Below are 22,973 nucleotides of genomic sequence, written 5' to 3'. Positions count from 1 at the left end.
AAGCGATTTGCATGCACTGTCTCATTTAATCCTTACATCAACATTATAGGACAGGACTCCCCCCATTTAACATCGAAGAAACTGAGTCTCAGGGGCATTAACTAGCTTGCCCAGGTCACACAACTGATGAGGGTGGAATCCCTTTCTTAGTTTATCTAGGCTGCTGAAACGCAAATACCATAGCTTGGGGGGTTTATAAACAACAGAAACTTATTTCTCACAGTTCTGGAGGTCTAAGATCAAGACTCAGGCAGATTTAATGTCTGGTGAAAGCCACTTCCTGGTTCTTAGGTGGCTGTCTGTTTCCTGTGTCCTCACACGGTGGAAGGGGTGAAGGGGCTCTCTGGGGTCTCTTTTATGAGGACATTAATCCCTTTCATGAGGGCTCCATTCTCATGACCTAAGCACCTCCCAAAGGCCCCATCTCCTAATACCATCACCTTGAGAGGGAGGGTTAGGATTTCAACACATGAATGGGGGGGGGGGGGATACGACATTCAATCTATATTCGTGTTTGCATTACTTATGGTAGTCAGCACAGTATCCACCACCTGCACTGTTCTCAACCTGTTTGTGTCAGATCAACATGTTAAAAAAGATTCTAAGGAAATAGGGAGGAGGATTGAAACAGTAACGAATTAGGATGGCAGAATTGTTGGTGATGTTTCCAAATTTCAGCCAGTGGGTCACAGAGCTTCTGAAGTAAGCATTTAAAATATGTAGTTACTACACAGGGTTGCCGCTACTCTTAAATATTTTCTAATTGTTACATGTAGGTTAGTTTTGTCTCCCCGATTTTATTGTCATCCCCCGGGAATTATCTCTACTCTCTTGCATTCCCCCAGCTTTCGGCGCATTGCTCAACACGCGGTGTACGTACTTGTTGATTTTAACGTAGGTGTCTTTCCATATGTGTACGGCAACCGGGTAGGGGACGTGGGTGTGTGATGCAGTAGGCATTCCTTCCCATCCCTTTTCCCTTGAGCGGCTGCTGCCTGGATGCTTCCCTTCTCGGGGGAGGAGGCAGAACCACTGACCCTTTAACAAGTTGTCCCTCACAGAACAGGTGTCTCCCCCGCCTTTCGGAGGAGAGGGATGGCTGGACACTTAGTGACATCAGCGACCGACCAATGAGAAGTCAGGCTTCGGCAGCCGCGCCAATGAGCAACCAGGGGCGGGCCCGGTTTCCTGGGAGCCGGGCGGACCAGGCTGGTCCACCCGCCGCCGCGGAGTCTCCGCCGCTCACGCTGCGCGCCGCGGCTCCAGCGACTCCCGGCGGCTCCGGTGGCGGCGCAGTTCCCCTGCCCGCGCTCCTACCAGACGCACGGCTCGGGCACTTCCCACCGCGGCGCAGCTCCCCCGCCTCTCGGGCTCCCGCGGAGGCGCGGCTCATGCCCCCGGGCGCAGGGCGCGCAGGTGGGCCGGCCGCCGCGGGGAGATAGGCCCCCGGGGGGACGGCGGCGGGACCATGGCCCGGAGACCCGGGGCGCCGGCCGCCTATGGGGAGGAGTTCACCTTCGTCAGCCCGCTGGTGAAATACCTGCTCTTCTTCTTCAACATGCTCTTCTGGGTGAGTCTTGGGGGTCTTGGGGGGGCACCTGGGATGCAGGGCACCCCTCGAGCGTGGAGTGGGTCGCCCACGTTCTGAGGAGGGGGCGTCCCGGGATGCCTGCTTAGTTTTCTGGGCTGATGACACTTTGGGGTAATTCATCCTGGGGAGGGACACCACGGTGGCGCCGCGTCTGGAGGGGGCGAGGGGGCGAGGGGGCGAGGGGGCGTTGGGTGGGGAGGTGGGGGGAGGGAGGGTAATGCAAGAGATTCAGTAAAGACTTAGGGGTATCCTCTGGGCATCTGTGGCAGGCCAGAAAATGGGTTTGCGAGCGAGACGCGGGTTTTCCTGTTGGCCCAAAGCAGACCCACTGGTACATTCATGATTGGGGACTTCCAGGCCTGGGGGCTGGGAGGCCCAGCAGCAAAGAAAAAAGAGAAAGCCAGGGGAACCCGGACCGTTCCTCCCCCTAACATCAGAGAGGATGGGTTACAGGGCTTCTTCACCTTTTCCTTTTGGAGGCCTCTGGTGCCCCCCTCCCCACAAAGGTGGAGAAGGGGCAGGAATGTCCTCCAGATGTGGATGTCTTTCCCATCACTGTCCCAAACTTTGCCCCACCTTTCTCAGGATCAAACTCCATCCCCTGGAGCCTGACAGTCTTCATCTTCTCTACATTGGACCAACCCTGTGTTGGGCTGGAAGGCCAGCAGTCCTTTCAGAATCTTCTGATGAGGGTGGAAAAGTGAAAAAACTCTTGGACAGGGGCTATCGAGATTCCCATCTCCAGCCTGCAGTTGATCGTTGATTTAACCTGGGCAATATGTTCACCTCTGTAGGCCCTAGTTCCCTCCTCCCCAAAATTGAACCCAGTATAATCAGAGATAGCAGAAGTACTCTGCTGGAGTTAAGAATCTAGCTGGACCAGCTCATGAAATGCTAGCTCAATCCTGTTTCACATCTATGGAGTCCCTGAGCTCCTCTGGGTTTGGGAACATAGAGAGGTCCCTCCCCCAACCCCCATATCTGTTCCAACTCCAGCCAAGCCAGAGCTGCTGCTTTAGGTGCCCATTATCCCTGCCCATATTTCCACCTGAGACCTAAAGTTCAGATGTGCAGGCGGGAGAAAGCATGAGTTTAAAATATGTTTCCTAGGAGAGGGAGCAGACCCAGCATCTAAGCCAGTTGCCATAAAGGTTCACAGGGGCCGTGGTTTGAAGAACAGACACAAAGTGCATAAGTGCTAGCCTGTTGGGACAAATGAGAGAAATCCCAGAGGGTGGTGATAAGAGCTCAGCCATTGTACCATTTCACTCAAAATGAAGTTTGAGTCCCTAACAAATTCTCAGTTTTAGCACTGGGAAAAAAAAAAAAAAAAAGAAAAATCTGGAAGACATCTTGTCCAGCACCCACATTTTATATATGAGAAAACTAAAGCCCAGAGATATTAATTATTTTTATCCAACAAGGTCCAACAGCTGGTTAGTAAGTTTGATCTTGTGGTTTTTCTATTGAACTACTGTGCCTCTAGGGGAAGTCCTTGGCCCAGATGGCTGCTACTGTAGTCAGCAGTATTAGCAGTTAGCCCAACTTCCCATGGTCTAGGTTCTGCCTCAGCTGGAGGTTAGGGAAGAACAGAAGAAAAAAAAAAATCACCAATACTCTGCCCAGGCTGGGGGATGTTCTAAGGGAAACTCCCTACTTAAGGGCAAGTCCCAGTGAACCCTCCTACCTGCTCACAGAATCCCAGGGACCTAGCATCCCAGGGACCTCAGATCCACCTTCTGACTTTCTTTATCAGCCAAGACTCTGCTTCTTTTTTGGAGCCTGTGGCACCCCACCCTTATCTGGGTTCCCCAGCGACAACAGCTGGGTGCATCTGTTACACTTGCATTCATGGTCATTTTCTTGGACTTCCCCACCCCGCTCCACCCCTCCTTTTACCAGACAAATGACTTTGAGAGGTCGCAGCCAGGGAGAGAGTTTGGCTCCATGGACCCATTTGCCTTGGTAAAAATGATTCATTCAAGGTCAGAGGACCTTGCTAACCAAGTTGGCACCACCCCAAATTAGAGAAGAGCCCCTTCTTGGCCCTACTTTAAACTCACAAAAAGTCAGAGGCTCTAGAAATGGCACAATGAAGGACAAGAGGCCCAGTTTCTTTCTGGCATCAACTTACTGTGTGACCCTAAGCCAATATATCTGTCTCTCTGTCCTTAATCTTTCTCCTCTAAAGGAGAAAATTTTTCTGCCTCTGTGAACTATTTAAAGATGAATACATCACTTTAGGGACTGTTTTCTTTCCTCAGGACCTGGGGCTTGATCTAAGGATGCATCTCTCTGTGTCCTGGTGTCCCTGGGACATCGACCTTCTCAGAGGACAGTACTTTTTGGGTGTTACTGAGTGTCACTTTCCCCCCAGGCCCAGAGCCTCGGAGCTACATTCCACACAAGTGCGGTTGGAGATGAAGGGCTGCTTCCCCAGCTCAGGGGTCATCTTTCTTCCCACCCTCCTCAGGGACTGGTTACAGTGCTTTCTTTTTTGTTGGCTTTCACCATCCTAATCAAATTCCAGACACCCATGGCACCCTTTTCCAGGCAGAGTGCATGTTCTGGCCAGCTGCTGGGGGGCCGCGTATGGGTGCTGTTTGTTTCTGTGCTGGAACACAATGGGAAGGTAGCCAGTGTCGTCTGGGCTCACACTCAGTGGTGGCGGCAGCACTGGCTATCTCTGCTGCTGCTCTGGAACCCTGACACTTGGGTCATTTAGTCTGACTCAGAAAGCTGCTGGCTTCTTTGGGAGCAGGACCAATTCCTCCTGTTCGTGTTTCAGATCTCACTTCCCCTTTTACCTAGGAGTTCTGGTTTTCTCCCCAGAATCGTGCTGCTGGGTTACTGACTGTTGGGATCCCATGACCTGGAGTAGTTGCCCCACGATTCCAAAAGTTGTATTACGATCTTTCAGTTAAGAAGTAGCTGACTTTCCTCCCCTCCCTGTGTTGGACAGCTCTGTGCAGAGAGAAGACCAGTGCCATAGTACATGCTTTATCAGCCTTGGGCATACATTGGCAGGAACATTATCAGTGCTGCCCATAGCAGTCACCTCCTTCCTTACTGGTCCTTGTCCCACCCAGGGCAGCAGTTGGGGTGGCTTTTGAGTCAGGCAGAACTGAGACTTCCAGTCCCTGTGTCTCAGCCCATGCTTCCTTGGTGGCTATGCCTCAGGGCTTATATACATACACCTCATATATACCTTGATTGCCACATCCCTTACCTGTGCTGCAATTAGGTGTTTATTTATGTCTCGTCTTCTAGACTTCGGGCCCCTGAGGGTAGACTGCCTTATTCACTTCTTGCTTCTCAGTGCCCAGCAGAGTTTGGCAGAGTGGGTACTTGCTGAATGTTTATTGAATGGCAGCTGAGGGAGCAGCCCCTATAGGGTGAAGGCAAGATGCCCTTCCTTCCTCTCTTATGAACACTAGTCTTTCGAGATGCAGCACAACCTAAAGTCCTTGAGCATTCTTGGTTGGGAAGAGGGGATCCAGCTGTGTTCGTTCTCTTCTGCACTGGGTCCCGTGGCCTAGCACCCTCCTTCAAGGCAGGTCAGCCATCTGCCCCCAGCATGTCCCTCAGGGCCATACGTAATTACTATCTACGGCACCCAGATTTTTCCACTTCCACTGCAGCACAGGTGGACCCCCATCCAGGTCATTCCTAGATTGATCCAGGCCTCTGGTGAGGTATCTTCTTAAAAAAAAATTTTTTTTTTTTACATTTATTTATTTTTGAGAGACAGAGAGAGTCAGAGCGCAAGTGGAGGAGGGGCAGAGAGAGAAGGAGACACAGGATCCGAAGCAAGCTCCTGGCTCTGAGCCGTCAGCACAGAGCCTGACATGGGGCTCGAGCTCATGAACCATGAGATCATGACCTGAGCCAAAGTTGGACACTTAACCGACTGAGCCCTCCAGGCGCCCCAGGTGAGGTGTCTTCTTTAAGAAATTCACACCCCCCTCCAGGACCACTGTCTTGGAGTCCTCAGTGCACTCAGAATGTCCCATGTCACCTGCAGTACCATCTGTTGTAACCTGGCTCAGAAGCCTTGAGGAAATGACCAGGCATCAAACCTGGAAAAATCCCTCCTGAATGGCAGAGACCTTTTTATCACCCAACATAACCCCCAACATACACACACACACACACACACACACGCTCCCACACCCACATACTCACACCTGAATACCTTAGGAAGCGGAGCCCATCCCCCTCCCCCAACTCTCCTCCTTCCCCTGTAGACTAGGCAGGCTTAATAAATGAAATAGTCACATTACAAAACAAAACAAAACAAAACAAAACAAAACAAAACACTAAAAAGGAAGACAAGAAGGATATCCTATGCTGTCAAGTCACACACATGCCTTCTTATCTCAACAGCTCTGTTTGCCTTGTACCAAGTAGGAAATCATAAACTTCAAGCAGCCTTTAAAAGAATAAAAGAAAACATGTAGCACCTCTTAGAGTCTTGATAGCAGATTCTGTGTCAGGCTGGGAACTCCAGGGCGATAGTTCAAGTGTTTACATTACTGTGAGTCCTTGTGGACTTCTCTCCCTTGTTTATAACCTTGGGGAACCAAAACCAGCCACGGCCTAAGGAGAAGCTAAGGGGTTGGCTCCAGAGCCGCCCGGATGGCTCAGTAGGTTGAGCGTCCAACTCTCTTGATATCGGCTCAGGGCACGATCTCACAGTCATGGGATCAAGCCCCAAGTGAAGTCGGGCTCCATGCTGAGCATGGAGCCTGCTTAGGAGTCTCTCTCTCTCTCTCTCTCTCTCTCTCTCTCTCTGTCTCCCCCTCTGCCCCTTCCCCACTTGCCCTCTCATTCTCTCTCTCAAAATAAATAAATAAACGTAAAAAAAATTCAAGGGTTGGCCCCAGACGTTGGAAAGGAAAGAGCTCTGTGGACTCCCCCACTCCAGGAGGACAATTCCATCCAATCCAGAGGGAGAAAGCCAAGAGCCAGTCTCACAGAGAGAGTCTACACCTCAGAAACCCAGGAACAAATGGTGCTGGGATGGCCCCAGAAGTGTGTGCAGACCCTGGGCAGTGAGAGAGGGGGCCCTGCTTTAGGTCTAGCAGGCTTATCCGAAAATAAGGACGGAGAGGACTTTGAAACTGAAGGTGCAGACCCCTCTCTCCCAGTGTCCCTCTGGATAGGGGAAGGATTTTTGATTCCCACGCAAAGAATGTGTGTCCTCCCCCACCCCCCTTCAACAGAAGAGGAGAAGAGATTCCAAGGAAGAGGAGAGGACTTTGAGACAGATGCACCCACTTCGCACAGACTGGACTTTACAATGTGGAGACAAAGAAGGCCCAGGGCTTTGTCTCGGGGGCTGGTGGGCCCTGTGTGGTGATGCCGTCTTCTCCTTTCAGGGTGCTGTTCCAGGGACTTCCCTCTGGGCCCTGCTGGCATCATCACCTCCCAGTGCTATCTTACTTCCCCTTGAGCCCTGCCCAGTTTGGAGATTACCAGCTGCTCCCCCAAGAGAATTGCAGGCAGCTTCTTCCCACCTCTCGTGATGCCCCCAGGTGAATGCACATGCCCTGGTGTTGCTGTGAGCCTCTGAGGTGGAGAGAGGAAGGCAGCCAGGTGGCTGAGGTCACAAGGCTCAGGAGACAGAAAGACAGGTTCCTGTCCCACTTCAGCGGCTCACTTGTTGAGTGAGTCAGGGAGAGTTTCTTGAATTCTCCCAACATCAGTTCTGTAAAATAGAGATGCTAACACCCTCTTGGGACTGTGGTCAGAATTCAATGAAATAGCGTGTATAAAGTGTTTATTTAGCCCAGTGCCTGCCCCTTAGCGCTTGACAAAAGACAGCTATTACTGTTGCTAGAAATAGCTCCTGGAGGTCACCTGTTAGGGATGGCCTTGGAGAGCTGGGATGAGTGCTCCTTCTGGCAAAAGGCAGATAGATAAGGATTGAGTCTAGGTGAAGGCTAGCTAACCTTGGGCCTGACTTCCTTCTGCCTCACACCCCCTTTGCTCACATTTCTTTCTTTCTTTTTTTTTTTTTAATAATTTATTTATTTTTTAATTTACATCCAAGTTAGTTAGCATACGGTGCAACAGTGATTTCAGGAGTAGATTCCTTAGTGCCCCTTTACCCATTTAGCCCATCCCCCCTCCCACAACCCCTCCAGCAACCCTCTGTTTGTTCTCCATATTTAAGAGTCTCTTCTGTTTTGTCCCTCTCCTTTTTATGTTATTTTTGCTTCCCTTCCCTTATGCTCATCTGTTTTGTCTCTTAAAGTCCTCATATGAGTGAAGTCATAGGATCTTTGTCTTTCTCTGACTGACTAATCTCACTTAGCATAATACCCTCCAGTTCCATCCACGTAGTTGCAAATGGCAAGATTTCATTCTTTTTGATTGCCGAGTAATACTCCATTGTATATATATACACCACGTCTTCTGTATCCATTCATCTGTCGATGGACATTTGGGATCTTTCTATACTTTGGCTATTGTTGATAGTGCTGCTATTAACATGGGGGTGCGTGTGCCCCTTCAAAACAGCATACCTGTATCCCTTGGATAAATACCTAGTAGTGTAATTGCTGGGTCGTAGGGTAGTTCTATTTTTAGTTTTTTTTTTTAATTTTTTTTTTAACGTTTATTTATTTTTGAGACAGAGAGAGACAGAGCATGAACGGGGGAGGGTCACAGAGAGAGGGAGACACAGAATCTGAAACAGGCTCCAGGCTCTGAGCTTTCAGCACAGAGCCCGACGCGGGGCTCGAACCCACCGACCGCGAGATCGTGACCTGAGCCGAAGTCAGACGCTTAACCAACCAAGCCACCCAGGCGCCCCTATTTTTAGTTTTTTGAGGAACCTCCATACTGTTTTCCAGAGTGGCTGCACCAGCTTGCATTCCCACCACCTTTGCCCACATTTCTACTGTTAGCCAGAGAGAAGTGTTAATTAATGATGTCTTTGTATTTTATATTTTATAGAGCTGTTTTATATCTGTCATGGGAACAGAGACCCCACTGTTGTCTCCAAGGACCTTTCCTAGGTCCACTTATAAGGGCTCATCCCACCGCCTTGTCTTAAGGTACAATCCAGTGGAAGTCCATGCCTGTAATTGTTGGCATTTGGGCACTAGATCCAGAAGAACTCTTGTTTAGAGTTTCATCTTGGGGCCCTGTAACTTTTCCTCTCTTATCACTGATGGTTCTGAAGTAGTATCCTGGGGCTAGAATAAGGGTTTTTCTTAAAAACCTCAAATCATGGACGTCTTTTTGCAATTTGCAAGAAAAGAAGTCAAACAAGGCAGAGAATTTTCTCCATTTTCTATTTTCTCCCATGAACATTAGCATCTGTGGCTGCTTATCTGCCAGCAAACCCTAGCAGAAGGCAAAGGGAAGAGGACAAGTAGCACCAAGTATTATGGAAACTAGGAAACTAGAGTAGTGCCTGTATTATTGTTTTATGAGATGTAGAGACATATGCCTAACAGCCTTGTCATCACTTAGTAAATTTTTCCTTAATTCTAGGATAGAAATTTATGTTGTGCTTCCTCACATGACACACTGAGAAGGACACAAAACTATCTGTGTGGTATTTCTGTCAAAAATGTGTCATCTGAGGGGTGCCCGGGTGGCTCAGTTTAAGCATCTGACTTCGGCTCGGGTTATGGTCTCTTGGTTCTTGAGTTCAAGCCCTGCATTGGGTTCTTTGCTGTCAGTGCAGAGCCTACTTTGGATCCTCTGTCTGTCTGTCTGTCTGTCTCTCTCTCTCTCTCTCTGCCCCACCCCCAATCTCTCTCTTTCTCTCAAAAATTAATAACCACTTTCTAAAATGTGTCATCTGAATCTAATTGTGAGGAAACAATCAGACAAATCCAAATTGAGGGGTGTTCCACAAAACAACTGGCCTAGACTTCTAAAAAAATGCCAGTGTTGGGACACCTGGCTGGCTCTGTCAGTAGAGCATGTGACTCTTGATCTTGGGGTCGTGAGTTCAAGCCCCGCGTTGGGCATAGAAAAAAAAAAATGCCAGTGTCAAAAAAAAAAAATGTCAGAACAAGTGTTGGCAAGGATGTGGAGAAACTGGAACCCTTGCACATTGTCGGGGGGGAATGTGAAATGTTGAAGCCACTATGGAAGAGTCTGGTAACTCCTCAAAACATTAAACACAGAATTACCGTGTGACCCAGCAATTCCATCCCTGGATATATATCCAAGAGAATTGAATATAGGTATTCAAACAAAAAGTTGTCCACCGGCATTCACAGCAACCACGGTAGCCAAAAGGTGGGAACAATTCAAATGTCCATCAATGGATGAATGGATAAATACATTTTGTTATATCCATATAATGGAATGTTATTAGGCCATAAAAATAATGAAGCACACGCCAAAGGAGGGATGAACCTTGAAACATTATGCTCGGTGAACGAGACCAAACACAAAGAGCCACATACTGTATGATTCCATTTACGGGAAATGTGCAGACTAGGCAAAACCTTAGAGATAGAAAGCAGATTTGTGGTTGCCAGGGGCTGGAGGAGTGGAGGGGATGATGTCCCTTTGCATACCCACATCAGTGTGAGGGAGGTTTTTTGTTTGTTATTTAGCATTTCCTTACTTTCTGGCGGTACGTGTTTAATGGGTAAGAGATTTCTATCCGGGGTGATGAAAAAGTCCTGGAACATGATAGCCGTGATGGTTGCACGGCAATGTGAATGTACTCAAGACCACTGGACTGTAACACGGTTAATTTTGTGGTGTACATACTTTACCACATTTTTTTTTTTTTCAAAGTCAGTATCTTGAAAGACCAAAAACAAAGAAAAAAGAAGCCAAGCTGCAAAGGAGGCCAAAGGAGACTTGATCTTAAATGCATGATCCTTGATGGGATCCTGGATCAGGAAAAAAGAAAAAAAAGGTTATAAAGGACATTATTGGGAGAATTGGGGAAAGGGAAGTATGAGCTGTAAATTAGAGAGCAGCGATAGCATATTAAAGTTGACGAGAAGAATTTAATATGTCCAAATTGTATGGGGTATGCCAACAGAGCATTGTAGCTTCCTGGGGCTCTGACACCTGAACAGTTTTAACATTGCCTTACACTTTGGTGTGAGGAGAAAATCCCCCTGATTATTTGGTTTCGGTTTTGTTGTGTTTTTTTAGAAATCCCCTTGATTAAAGTTTGTGACATTGCATGCCTATGAATCCTAATTTAAGAAAGTCTGATATTTTTTAAAAAATGTGGGTTGGGGCGCCTGGGCGGCTCAGTCGGTTAAGCGTCCGACTTTGGCTCAGGTCATGATCTGACCCACGGTTTGTGGGTTCAGGCCCCACAGCAGACTCTGTGCTGACAGCTCAGAGCCTGGAGCCTGCTTCGGATTCAGTATCTCCCTCTCTCTCTGCCCCTCCCCTGCTTGCACTCTGTCTCTCTTTCTCTCTCAAACATAAATAAACATCAAAAAAAAAAATTTAAACAAAAAAAAATTTTTTTTTTCATTTTAGAAAGGGGGAGGGAGGGGCAGAGGGAGAGAGAGAGAATCTTAAGCAGGCTCCATGCTCAGCGCAGAGCCCAACGAAGGGCTCCATCTCACGACCCTGGGATCGTGACCTGAGCCGAAGTCAAGAGTAAGACGCTTCTCCGACTGAGCCACCCAGGCGCCCCAGAGTGTCATTTTCATCATATCACATCGTATACCTGTGATTTACCTCTGTTGATGTTGATCTTACTCCCCTGGCCGAGGTAGTGTCTATCAGATGTCTCCACCCTCTTTCCCCCCCTCTTCCGTACTGTGCTCTTTGGAAGGAAGTCACTATGAGCATCCACACTTAGGAGCGGGGAGTTGTGCTCTACCTCCTTGAGAGTACACTGTCGACACAAACCATTTGCAATTCTTCTGCATGGGAGATTTTCTTTTCTCCCTCGTTTATTTATTTCAGTCCTTTTTTTTTTTTTTTTTAATTTAAGTCCTTTCTAACAGTATGGACTCATAGATACTTATTTTATGTTTGGGGTAATAATTTCATTCTTCCTTATTTTGATGTCCCTTTGGCATACCCACCTCAGTGTGAGGGAGGGTCTTTTTGTTTGTGTCTTAGCATTTCCTTACTTTCTGGCACTGCGAGATACTCCAGGCTTATCTTCTATATCTCCTGCTCCAGTAGGAGATTCAGCCATTTTCCCAAGGAGCCCAGGGGTTGGTTATTTTCATTATAAGGTGATTACTCACCTTATATAAGGATAAAGGTATTGGTGCACGCAAGTTATTTTATATAATTTGATTGACAACTCTTCAGGAACATGCCTTTTGCTAGACTCAGCTATTTTAAAAACTGTGTCTAGCTCTTAAAAATTTCCAGTGAGGCTTCATTCTAGCCAGAATATGAAAAGCCATTCTAAGAAGTATCTTTATCTCTATCCTCATCGTGAAAGGAGGTCATTGGTGGTATTGTGGGGTGTTCTAAGGATTTTGTGGCAAAGCCTGATAGAGTGGAAAGAGTACCAGACTGAGATTGGAAACTGGGTTTAGTCCAGATGTTTCCTCTGCACCCATGTGCACTTGGCCAAGTATCACTTTGCTCTTTGGGCCTCATCTATAAAAAGGTGAGTGGCTGAGCTCATTTCTAAGGTTCTATTCAGCTCTAAAATGCTATGCTATTAACGGCAGCAGCATTAACTTTGGGAGGGCAGTAGCTTTGAGGAATTCAGGGTGGGAGATGTGGGCAGGAATAGGAGTGTGAAAGGGCAAGCAAGCTGTGACTCGGGGATGAAGAGGGAGATCAGTGATAGAAATACCAATCCTTAGTTAGCTAGTGAGCCCCAGGAAAGCAGTATCATTAGTGATCATATTAAATATTAACAATAATATTAAAGTCTTCATCTTGACTTTAATGTAACCCGTACCTGCTGCTCTAGATCCCTGGCTGAGTGTGCTTTAGGCTTGTGGTTCTCAAAGTTGGCTGCACATTGGAATCACCTGGAACACATTCAGAACTACTGTTGCCTCAGGGCACCTGGGTGACTCAGCCAGTTAAGCGTCTGGCTCCCGATGTTGGCACAGGTCATGATCTCACGGTTCATAGGATCGAGCCCTGCATCGGGCTCTGCACTGACAGCGAGAAGCCCGCTCGGGATTCTCTCTCTCCCTCTCTCTGTCCCTCCCCTGCTCGTGCGCTCTCCTCCCCCACCCCCCCCCTCAAAAGTAAATAAATAAACACTAAAAAAAAAGAAAGAAAGAAAGAAAGAAAGAAATACTGTTGCCTGGATTACAATATGTGGTTTGGGTGCAGCTAAGGCATCAGCAGTTTTCAGTTCTTCCCTCCCTGCTCTTCCTCCCATTCTAATGACACTCAAGTTGGGGAAGCATAGGCTGTAGATGCTCTTGCTCCTCTCCCACATAGCGTGCAGTCTCCTTAAGGACAAGACTACATCTCACTCATTTTTGCAGTCCTCAGAGTACCTTGTACATAGCAGCTGATGACTTGAATTTGGATAGTGTGGTAGTTTCCTAATGCAGCTATAACTAATTACCACAAACTTCGTAGCTTAATACAACACAATTTTCTTACATTCTAGAGATCAGAATTCCAAAATGGGTCTCCCTGGGTAAAATGAAGGTATCACCAGGGATGGCGCCTTCTGGCGGCTCTAGAGGAGAATCTATTTCCTGCCTTCTTCAGCTTTTAAAGGCCGCCCATCTTCTTTGGCTCATGGCACCACACCCCTCCAATTTCTGCTTCCATTGTCATACCTATCTCCTTCTCGGACTCTGACCTTTCTGCCTCCCTCTTCTAAGGCCCAATAGGATAATTACTCTCCATTTCCAGACATATTTACAGATTCTAGGAATTAGGACAGGACACCTTTTGGGGGAACACTATTCTGTGCTACCCACCACAGATAGAGACACAACAACTGCTGTCATGACAGGCCCACACAGGGAATTAAGTTACCGTGATACGTGGCATCTCTTTACTTTGTTGTTTTAGCTGCGTTAGGATTTAATCAGAGGCCATCTTTGTGGCAAGTTATACATCCTAGCAAAAGTGTAACATGTGTAAAACAGTGAGGAGTCTGGGAAGAACAGAAATAAAGAGCAGGTTCATATCTTTAAATGATTCAGTAAAGGGATATTCAGAACTGTTAAGTGGCTATGGGGAGTTTTAAAGGGCAGGCCAGGCTGCTCAATCACTCTGGCAAAGGGCTGTGCCTACAGGCTGAGGGATGACTGAGATCTCTGTTGTGTGGTTGCCTTGCCTCCCACCCACTCCCCCTTGCTCCCTCAGCCTGGTTGTCCTGGGGGACAGCAAGCCAGCTGGCACCTCCAGCCCCACTCACAGCTCTGCAAGCAGCTCCCTCTCTCCCAGACAAAGAGCATGAGGGCCAGTAGATAACACACCTAGTCCTGAGTCAGAAGCAGTGTCAAATGATTGGGGGCAAGGCTGTGTATATAGTCAGGGAAGAGTCCTGAAAGATCCGGTTTTAGATAAGGGTTTCCATTTACTGCTAAACGCACCAGAAAGCAGAGGCCACTGAGGAAAAATATCTTTCTGCTGAGTAACCTGAGTAACTACTTTGACCCTATTAGCTCTATAGGGGCCCTATTCCCTTCTCCCACCAAAGCCCCAAGATGGCTTTTTCCAGCTGGTCTCTGTCTTGTAGGACAGTGGAGTCTAGCCAGCCATCTCCTTCCCCACTGAGTTGGTCAAGTCCCTGCTGCTGAGAACTCCCTCTAGCCAGAGTGTGGCCCCAGCAATTGCCATGGTGACAGCCAGCTGCTGCTTAGCACCAGCCTGGGGACTGGGCACAAAGAAAGAGTGGCCGAGAGATGTGCACATTGGGCTGCCCGGCACTCCTGGAGGCCTGCGGTGGGGGTGGAGGGCAGAAAAGGCCCCTTTGGGGATTGTTGGTAGTCTCTGATGGGTTTGATCTCTCAGGGAGAAGCCAGGAAGTTTGAAGCATTTAAACTCTTATTGTGCTCCACACTGGAATCCAGGTTTATAAAGATAAAGGCTCCCTTGCCAAGCCAGTTTGCATTTTACACACCTGTGTTCATGGATGCATTCTTTCCATTGCTATGTGCTTGCATTCTTGCATTGGACACCATTTTGACCTCCAAGAGATTTAGACACTCGGGAGTGTTCGTCGACTCAGGCCTGCTTCAGCTTTAAAACCTGCCCTTTGAGGTAGTTGGATTCAAATTCAAAATTTCAGAGTTTCTGTGTCACCCTGGAAAAGTTAACTATTAGTAATGACAGATAATATTTATTGTCAGGCACTGTGTTAAATGCTTTCCATACATTATCTTATCTAATTTCACAGTGGTTTTTATTTTTTTAGATGTAGTTGTTTAAATTCTCATCTTCAGATACAGAAACTGAGGTTCAGAGATTTGTCTAGCATAGGCCCAGGTTTGACTGGTTCCAAAGCCCAATTCTTAGCTACGGTCTGTAACCTCGTATTGCCTTGATTTCCTCATCTGTAAAATGAGGAGAACAGCCGCCTCACAAGATAACTGTGTTGTGAGGATCAGTTGAGATCATCTTGGTAAAAGCTTTTCTTGAAGGCAAAACAGATGCCATCAACTGTATCTCTTGGGAGGAAGAGATGGTCATCTCTGGGTCCTGGGAAAGTCATCTTCCTGCTTCTCTTAAGGTTACTTACAGCACTCAGGGCCCCCTGGTTTCCAAAATCTCAGAGTCTGCCTCATTCCTGTGTCCACAGGTGATTTCCATGGTGATGGTGGCTGTGGGAGTCTATGCTCGGCTGATGAAGCATGCAGGTGAGCTATAGGTCCCCCTCTATCTCCCTATGACTCTTGCCAAGCCCCTTCCTCCTCTGCCTCCGTGGCCCTCTAACATGCTTTCCTCAGCCGCCCTCTAGCCTGATTTGAGCACCCTACCGCAGGGTATTAGGCCACCCAGGCCAGTTCACCTGGATTTCCCTGAACTCCCACGAATCTTCCAGGATATGCTTACATTTTAGGCTTAAGAAGTGTCTAGGAAAGTAGGTAGGCCTCTGGGAGCAGAGAGTAATCAGAGGCCTTACCCCCTCCCTCACTCTGTCCTGGAGTAACTCAACCTCCATTCCAGTTCTACTGCACAAAGTCTCCAGGAAACGGAATCTGCAAAACGGGGAGCCTAATGCCATTCTAATTCATTTCTGGAGCGCAAGTGGTTCGTCCTCTCTTAAGCCTGGGAATAAAAGCTCTCACTTTGTTATTTGTTAGTTCCTCAAATTAAATGCCACAAACCTTTCTCGGTCCTTTTTATTCTCCCCATCGGAGGAGAGTACTGCCTCCCCATACCTTCATCCAACCATACTAGAGATTCCCCCACCAGAGGGGAACAGTTTTGGAGGGCATCCCCCACCTCGTCCCTGGGTATCACTCTCAGACAGCACCAGGCTCAGACTGAGACAGCCTCTCCCCCAGAAGCAGCCTTGGCCTGCCTGGCAGTGGACCCTGCCATCCTGCTGATCGTGGTGGGCGTTCTCATGTTCCTACTCACCTTCTGTGGCTGCATTGGATCCCTCCGTGAGAACATCTGCCTCCTACAGACGGTGAGTGGTCAGGGACCCCACCAGAAAGACCCTGGCCCCCTCCATATGCCTCCCAGCCTCCTGATGCCGTTCCTACTACCATTTCAGTTTCATCTGTCCCACCTACTCTCCAAGGCCTGTGCTGTCCACTCCCCGCTGTAGAGCTCAGCCCAGATGAGTCAGCACAGGGTGGCCACCCTCAAGACAGCATGTGAGAGGCAGCGGCGGCCTTATGTGCGGGGCCTCTGGGAGAAGTGCCTGTAGCCCCCAGTACCCAGTACTCCCCATGGCCCTGGGAGGGGCTACACCCAAGCATGGTAATTGACTGTCTTCTTTCCCTGCCCACTCCCTACAGTTCTCACTCTGCCTCACCATCGTGTTCCTGCTACAGCTGGCTGCAGGGATCCTGGGCTTTGTCTTCTCAGACAAGGTAGCACTGGGGCCCCAGGGGCTTCTTAGGTGTGAACCGGAGGGAGGAAGAGAAGGTTCCTGCCCATGCTTAGCCTGATTAATTAACCAGCACTCCTTCCCCTGAGAAGCATCAGCCTTGGAAAGATTCTCCTTAGGGATGAACAAATGGCCTTTAAAGTCACCATATTTAGAGAGGATTTCCAGATTGTAAGGTGTTTTCCCTCTGACAGTTACAGAGGCCAACAGGAAAATAAACTCTATGAACACAAAGTCAAAGCAATCTACAAACTTTAATGGCAAATTATTGGGTAAAATATAATTATCAAGTGGACTGTAGACAATACGAAGAAACTTTTATTTCTTCTGAAAGTTGCTTACTGGGATACACAGAAGGAAAGAAGGGGGAAACTAAACAAGATTTTGAGCAGTGTTCACCATGTCTGGAAGTGGTCTGTTTAGTGATCGTCCTTTTAATTAAGAACCAGAATTCATTTCTCAAAGGGCAAATGACTGCCAGGAGTCGTATTGAACTATAGAAACTTTGAGAAAAATAGTGGAGCAAGAAGGAAGAAGGAATGGTGTAAACTATGAAATGGGGAGTCACTGAGTTCATTCTGAAGAATGTCCTAGTCCTTCTGGCTTAGTAAAATCCTAAAATGATACAGATCTGTTTGGAGTCTAAAGAGATGCAGTTTCCTTATGTCCACTAGAGGTCAGTGTCTCAGCTTTGTAAGCCCTTTTCTACTAAAATCTATATATTGGATTCTCTGCTTTGCATCAACAAGTATTTTGTGGTTAATAGTGTTCCCAGATAGATAAATCTTGGATTATCTTGAAATGTGGCCTTGAGAAGTGGCAACAGCAGGTCCTGCATTTCTCTTACCTACTGGTACCTGAGGGCCCAGGGATGGATAGGCTTTTTGGAACTGGCCATCAACCTAGGACTTGGTTCCGATTTCAAGGTTGACTTCAATGAAGAAGGATGGCTACTGTCATGGTTATTCCTGAAGGGAGGAGCAGGTTAGGGGTTAGTCCTGTGTTCTGATCCCCTACTCATGTCTCTGGCAGGCACGAGGGAAAGTGAGTGAGATCATCAATAATGCCATTGTGCACTACCGAGATGACTTGGACCTACAGAACCTCATTGATTTTGGCCAGAAGAAGGTATGGGCTAAGAGTGGGGGGAGGTCAGCTGTGGTCTGAGAGGCTGTAGGCAAAAATTAATGCCATCCCAAGAGGCACCTCACCCTTCAGGTCTGTGGGCTTCTTCATTACCTGTCAGGTAATGGATTCTGGAAGGAGGTTTGGCAAAAAACCATGCACAGTAGAGTACTTTAAAAGTACTTTTAAGAGAACAGAACAGTAGTATATATAGTAATCTGCCATTTGTATAAAAAGAGGGAGGAAAAAATATGTATTAATATTTACGAAAGGAATCTGGAAGGATATGTAGAAACAATTCTAAGTGGTTACTTTTAGGGGAATAAGGAAATGGGCAGATTTTTACATATTACCTATTTAAAAGTTAAAATTTTAAAATCATGATAAAATATACACAACGTAAAAATTTACCATTTTAACCTTTTTAAGTATATGAAACTGTGGCACTAAGTACATTCACATTGTTTACAACCATCACCACCATCCATCTCCAGAACTTTTTCATCTGTCCCAGAGAAACCCTCCCCATTAAACACTAACTCCCCACTTCCCCTTCCCCCAACTCCTAACAACAACTATCTACTTTCTATGATTTGGCTACTCTACAGACCTCATATAAGTGGAATCATATAGTATTTGTCCTTCCGTGACTGGTTTAGTCACTTAGCAGTTCTTCAAGATTCATCCATGTTGTAGGATATGCCAAAATTTCCTTCCTTTTTAAGGCTGAATAATATTCCATTGTATGTACAGACCACATTTTGTTAATTCATTCATCTTGCAATGCACACTTGGGTCACTTCTAAATGGAAGTGATGCTGCTAGGGGCGCCTGGGTGGCTCAGTCGGTTGAGCGTCCGACTTCAGCCCAGGTCATGATCTCACGGTCCATGGGTTCGAGCCCCGCATCAGGCTCTGTGCTGACAGCTCAGAGTCCGGAGCCTGTTTCGGATTCTGTGTCTCCCTCTCTCTCTGACCCTCCCCTGTTCATGCTCTGTCTCTCTCTGTCTCAAAAATAAATAAACATAAAAAAAAATTAAAAAAAAAAAGGAAGTGATGCTGCTATGAATCAGAAGTTGAATTTTATTTTATTAAAAAAATGTTTAATGTTTACTTATTCTTGAGAGAGAGAGAACATGAGTGGGGGAGGAACAGGGAGAGAGGGAGACACAGAATCCAAAGGAGGCTCCAGGCCCTGAGCTGTCAGCACAGAGCCCGATGTGGGGCTCAAACCCACGAACTACAAGATCATGACCTGAGCTGAAGCCGGATGCTTAACCGACTGAACCACCCGGGCACCCCTAAAGTTGAATTTTAAATAAAAGTGCTTTTGAGACCAGTACTGAGTTCCTCTTCCCTTGGTGCAACTTGACTTGGATCCTCCTTACTTTTATGGAGTAATTAGGGGCCCACAATATTGAAGATTCTCTTCTGTTTCCTCTGTATTAAGACAGATATTTTCAACACCAATCCTTTAAGTATTTCAGCCAGTGTTTTTGAACACCTCCTTTTGCCAGCCTCTATATTATGCAGGACCGCAAAACCAGAACCTGCCTTCAAGGAGCTCATAATTGAATGTATAAAAAACAAAATATATAACTTTGGTTGTTATAACAAGATATATAAAGGTGAAGGCCACTGAGAAATGTGAACTCAAGGTTTAAGGTTGTGTTTATTTATTTATTTTTTTTTTAATTTTTTTTTTCAACGTTTATTTATTTTTGGGACAGAGAGAGACAGAGCATGAACGGGGGAGGGGCAGAGAGAGAGGGAGACACAGAATCGGAAACAGGCTCCAGGCTCTGAGCCATCAGCCCAGAGCCCGACGCGGGGCTCGAACTCACAGACCGTGAGATCGTGACCTGGCTGAAGTCGGACGCTTAACCGACTGCGCCACCCAGGCGCCCCTAAGGTTGTGTTTAAACACAACCTGAACTTACAACTGGAAGCTGGCCACAGACTTTTGGCTGCTGTGAGAATTCCCCTGGTCATCTCAATGTGAGGGGTGGGTGATTCTTAACCTCTGTGGTGGGCTTTGTTACAGTTCAGTTGCTGTGGAGGGAATTCCTATAAGGACTGGTCGCAGAACATGTACTTCAACTGTTCAGAAGACAACCCCAGCCGTGAGCGCTGCTCTGTGCCTTACTCCTGTTGCTTGCCTACCCCCAACCAGGTGAGCCTACATCCCACCTCATCTCCTCCTGGGCAGCAATCTCAGTTACTTTCCAATTAGGGTAGCCGCTGTTGGGAATTCCCCATTCAGTAGCTTAACCGGTCAGTTTTGTAGGACAGCTGTCAGATGTTTTTCTTCACCCCAATCTAATGGCTCTGTTAACTTTTCATTCCCACAGTCCACATGGGGATTCAGAAGGTGCAGGTCTCTAAAACAAGGAGAACTGAACTCAGACCTCCCAGAGGAAAGGAAGCTTGCGTTTAGCAACTTCCAAGCTAGGATCCTCCACATGTATTCCCTAACATTTTAGGAGTTTAAGAAGGGTGGGAAGCCCATCAGCTAGGGCCCAAAAGAGAAAGTTTGAAAATAGGAGTCCCATTTAGCTTTTCAACTCTTTCCCCAGGCAGTGATCAACACCATGTGTGGCCAAGGTATGCAGGCCCTTGACTACTTGGAAGCTAGTAAAGTCATCTATACCAATGGCTGTATTGACAAATTGGTCAACTGGATACACAGCAACCTCTTCCTTCTTGGTGGTGTAGCACTGGGCCTGGCCATCCCCCAGGTAACTTACCCTGTAAGCCTTGTGGGTCGTATAATTCTGCAAAGACTCCTTTGTTTTGGGGAGGGCCCCTGGGGATCAGCTAGGGTGTCAGGCACAGCTATTGCTAAGGAGCAGGGGATCGGATGGTGCTGACCACACTGGGAAGACTGAGTCAGGGAAAACAAAGACATCACTCATTGCTGAGGGCCCCATCCATCTCGCCTCTCCCAGCTGGTAGGAATCCTGCTGTCTCAGATCCTTGTGAATCAGATCAAAGATCAGATCAAGCTACAGCTCTACAATCAGCAGCACCGGGCCGACCCATGGTACTGAGAATCCATCCTGCACCTCCTCACATTGGCAACAGGCGAGCCTCATCGACCAACAGCAGTGGGCATAGCTCTCATCACCAAATGGAGACTTGGACTCCAGTCCCCCAGCAGCAGTCCAGTGGGGAGAAGCCATCTCCAGCTGGGCAGAAGGCAGGGGGCATAGGTGGCTCAAGTCTAGGAAGGATGACCCTCCTCCTTTCCCCATCCTAGCCCTCACCATTGTTAGAGTTATTTTGTATTCTTTTTAACCTTACACATTTGGGTTTATGTTTTTTTGTTTTTGAGTTTTGTCTGGGCAGAGGTGTTTGGGAAACAGCAGTTGCACAGAGTCTTGGGGGTACTAGGTGCTGCTTTACACGGAGGCACTACGACCTACAGCTCCACTAGGGCTGCTACTGAGCCTGCTGGATGTTTTCTGATTCCATCTGTTGACAGCAAGACCTGGCTGGAGAGTGGGCACTAGCAGCCCTACCTGGAGTCCAGTTAGCATGATACCAGCTCCAGAAGGGAATGGAACAGGCAGTGAGCTTGGGGTCGGCTGGGGACAGTCGAATGTGTTGGGTAGGAGTGGAAGGCGATATGTTTACCAAATGCCGCCCTGCCATCCTCCCAGGTAGTGAGAGTGAGCTGCATCCTGCCCCTCCCTCATTTCCATGGAAACATGGCAGCAGGGGCAAGGGGTACAACAGCAGCCAAATTCATCCGTCTCCCCCACTCCACCCTTTTTAAAAGGTTTGGAACCATGGTCTTTATATTCTGCAGCCAGCAGAGGTGGGACTGAGCCATTTGTGCCCTTGAATTCCTCTCATCTGGCCCTCCCTCTCCAGCAAGTGGGGTTTCTTTAACTTTGGCAGTGCTGAGGGAGGCTAGGTAATCCCTCCCCACCCCCCCACCCTTCCCCCGCCCCGCCATTCCCCTACACCATAGCTCAGTATTTCTACAGTGTGAAAAGCAGGGACCTTGCTGGGGCAGGGGGAGCCAGAAGTGGCAATAAAAGTTTGTTGACCTGGGCTAAACTTGACTCCATGAATTTTCCATTCTGGCAACTAGAAGGGGGCGGGGGGGGGGGGGGTAGAAGGGCCCAGTGGGTGGGCCCTCCTTCCAGGTGGGGACTGGAGACTCCCCTAAACACAGCACCTTGTGGGCCCCATCCTTCGCTCCATCTCTCCCGCAACCAGATGCACTAGTCCCCTCCCACAACCCCGCCCTCTCTAGTCTAAATTAGGTCGAAAGGTTCCCAATACTGATCTGGGAACAGGGTAATTTTATCTCAAAACCTGACGTTAATTTTTTCCCAAACTAAAGTGAATTCAAATTTGCTGCCCAAAACTTTTAGGATGGGGGTAGGTAAGAGTACAGCTGGAAATCAGAATCTAGTATTCTCTGTTACAGCGGGGAGGGGAACGAGGAGGAAGGGCATCTCTTCATCCCCAGTCTGGACTCTCCAGCCGCCTACTCCATCTTTACCTGCAGGAGCCCGTACTGCGGCCCACCTTAGTTTTTAGGGAGGACTCAAAAAAAATTTCGAAATTTCGAGCGGAGAGAGCTGCTGGCTTCCTCGCGCGGGGAGGAGCGTGCGAGGGCAGCAAGCTGGGAGGCCAGGCGGGCGCGTCGGGGGCGGGGCTGGGGCGGGGCCGCGCGGCGCTGTGGGTGGTCTCCGCCCCCGCGGCGGCCGAAGCAGGCGCCTCCGCCCCTAGCCCTGGAGGAGGTGGGAGCCGGGTAACTAGGGAGCTGTTGGGGGTTGCGTGGCCCAGCTATCCGGTTAGTGTTCCCCAAAAGGTCCTCGCCGCCCTCTGCTGTCGGGGGTCTCAGACTAGGAGCTTTGGCACAGCGGGGGCCGGGGAAAGACTCGAAAGAGTCCCTACAGCGCTGGAGAGACAGTCTCGAGTTCTCTCCCCGCCCCCAGTTTCTTCCAAACGAGCCTTCTGCGCCTGGGAGGGCGTCTTTCCAGCAGCCGCCTGGGGCCCCAGCCAATGTTTAGCTCCAGCTGGTAACACAACGGAAAGAAAAAATCATCACAAATAAAAAATTAAAAGTAAGGGCATTTTATTCTGAGAGAAGAGTTAAAAAGCGCGCTTTCTCTGTGTCGAAGGTAGATTTTATAAAGCATTTTATATTTCTTTTGGTGACGGGGACCTTTTGGGTTAGGAGTTGGGGTGACGCACTTTCCTGGTTCAGTGGCTTTGAGGAACTCACCTGGCAAGGGGCTTGTTTGGGGAACTCTCGGAATAAGAGAACAGAACG

At 48.1% G+C, this 22,973-nt stretch overlaps 1 protein-coding gene across 2 annotated transcripts; it reads left to right on the top strand.

Moving 5' to 3' along the window:
• Positions 1 to 1,298: 1,298 nt before the first annotated feature.
• Positions 1,299 to 21,745, top strand: TSPAN33 (tetraspanin 33). 2 transcript variants are annotated; one of them, XM_040472003.1, is made up of 8 exons: positions 1,299 to 1,570; positions 15,294 to 15,351; positions 16,006 to 16,130; positions 16,465 to 16,539; positions 17,589 to 17,684; positions 19,725 to 19,853; positions 20,257 to 20,418; positions 20,629 to 21,745. In XM_040472003.1, the coding sequence occupies exons 1-8, from the start codon at positions 1,469 to 1,471 to the stop codon at positions 20,728 to 20,730; spliced, it is 849 nt and encodes a 282-aa protein (XP_040327937.1). In that variant the 5' UTR covers positions 1,299 to 1,468; the 3' UTR covers positions 20,731 to 21,745. The 2 variants fall into 2 exon arrangements, with proteins under 2 accessions (XP_040327937.1, XP_040327936.1); XM_040472002.1 differs by having other exon boundaries at positions 16,003 to 16,130.
• Positions 21,746 to 22,973: the final 1,228 nt, after the last annotated feature.

This window comes from Herpailurus yagouaroundi, unplaced genomic scaffold (assembly GCF_014898765.1).
Source record: "Herpailurus yagouaroundi ecotype Mexico unplaced genomic scaffold, PumYag 100, whole genome shotgun sequence".
Lineage (NCBI taxonomy): Eukaryota > Metazoa > Chordata > Mammalia > Carnivora > Felidae > Herpailurus > Herpailurus yagouaroundi.
The sequence above is the reverse complement of the archived record's forward strand: the minus strand, read 5'-3'. Positions and strand labels throughout refer to the sequence as shown.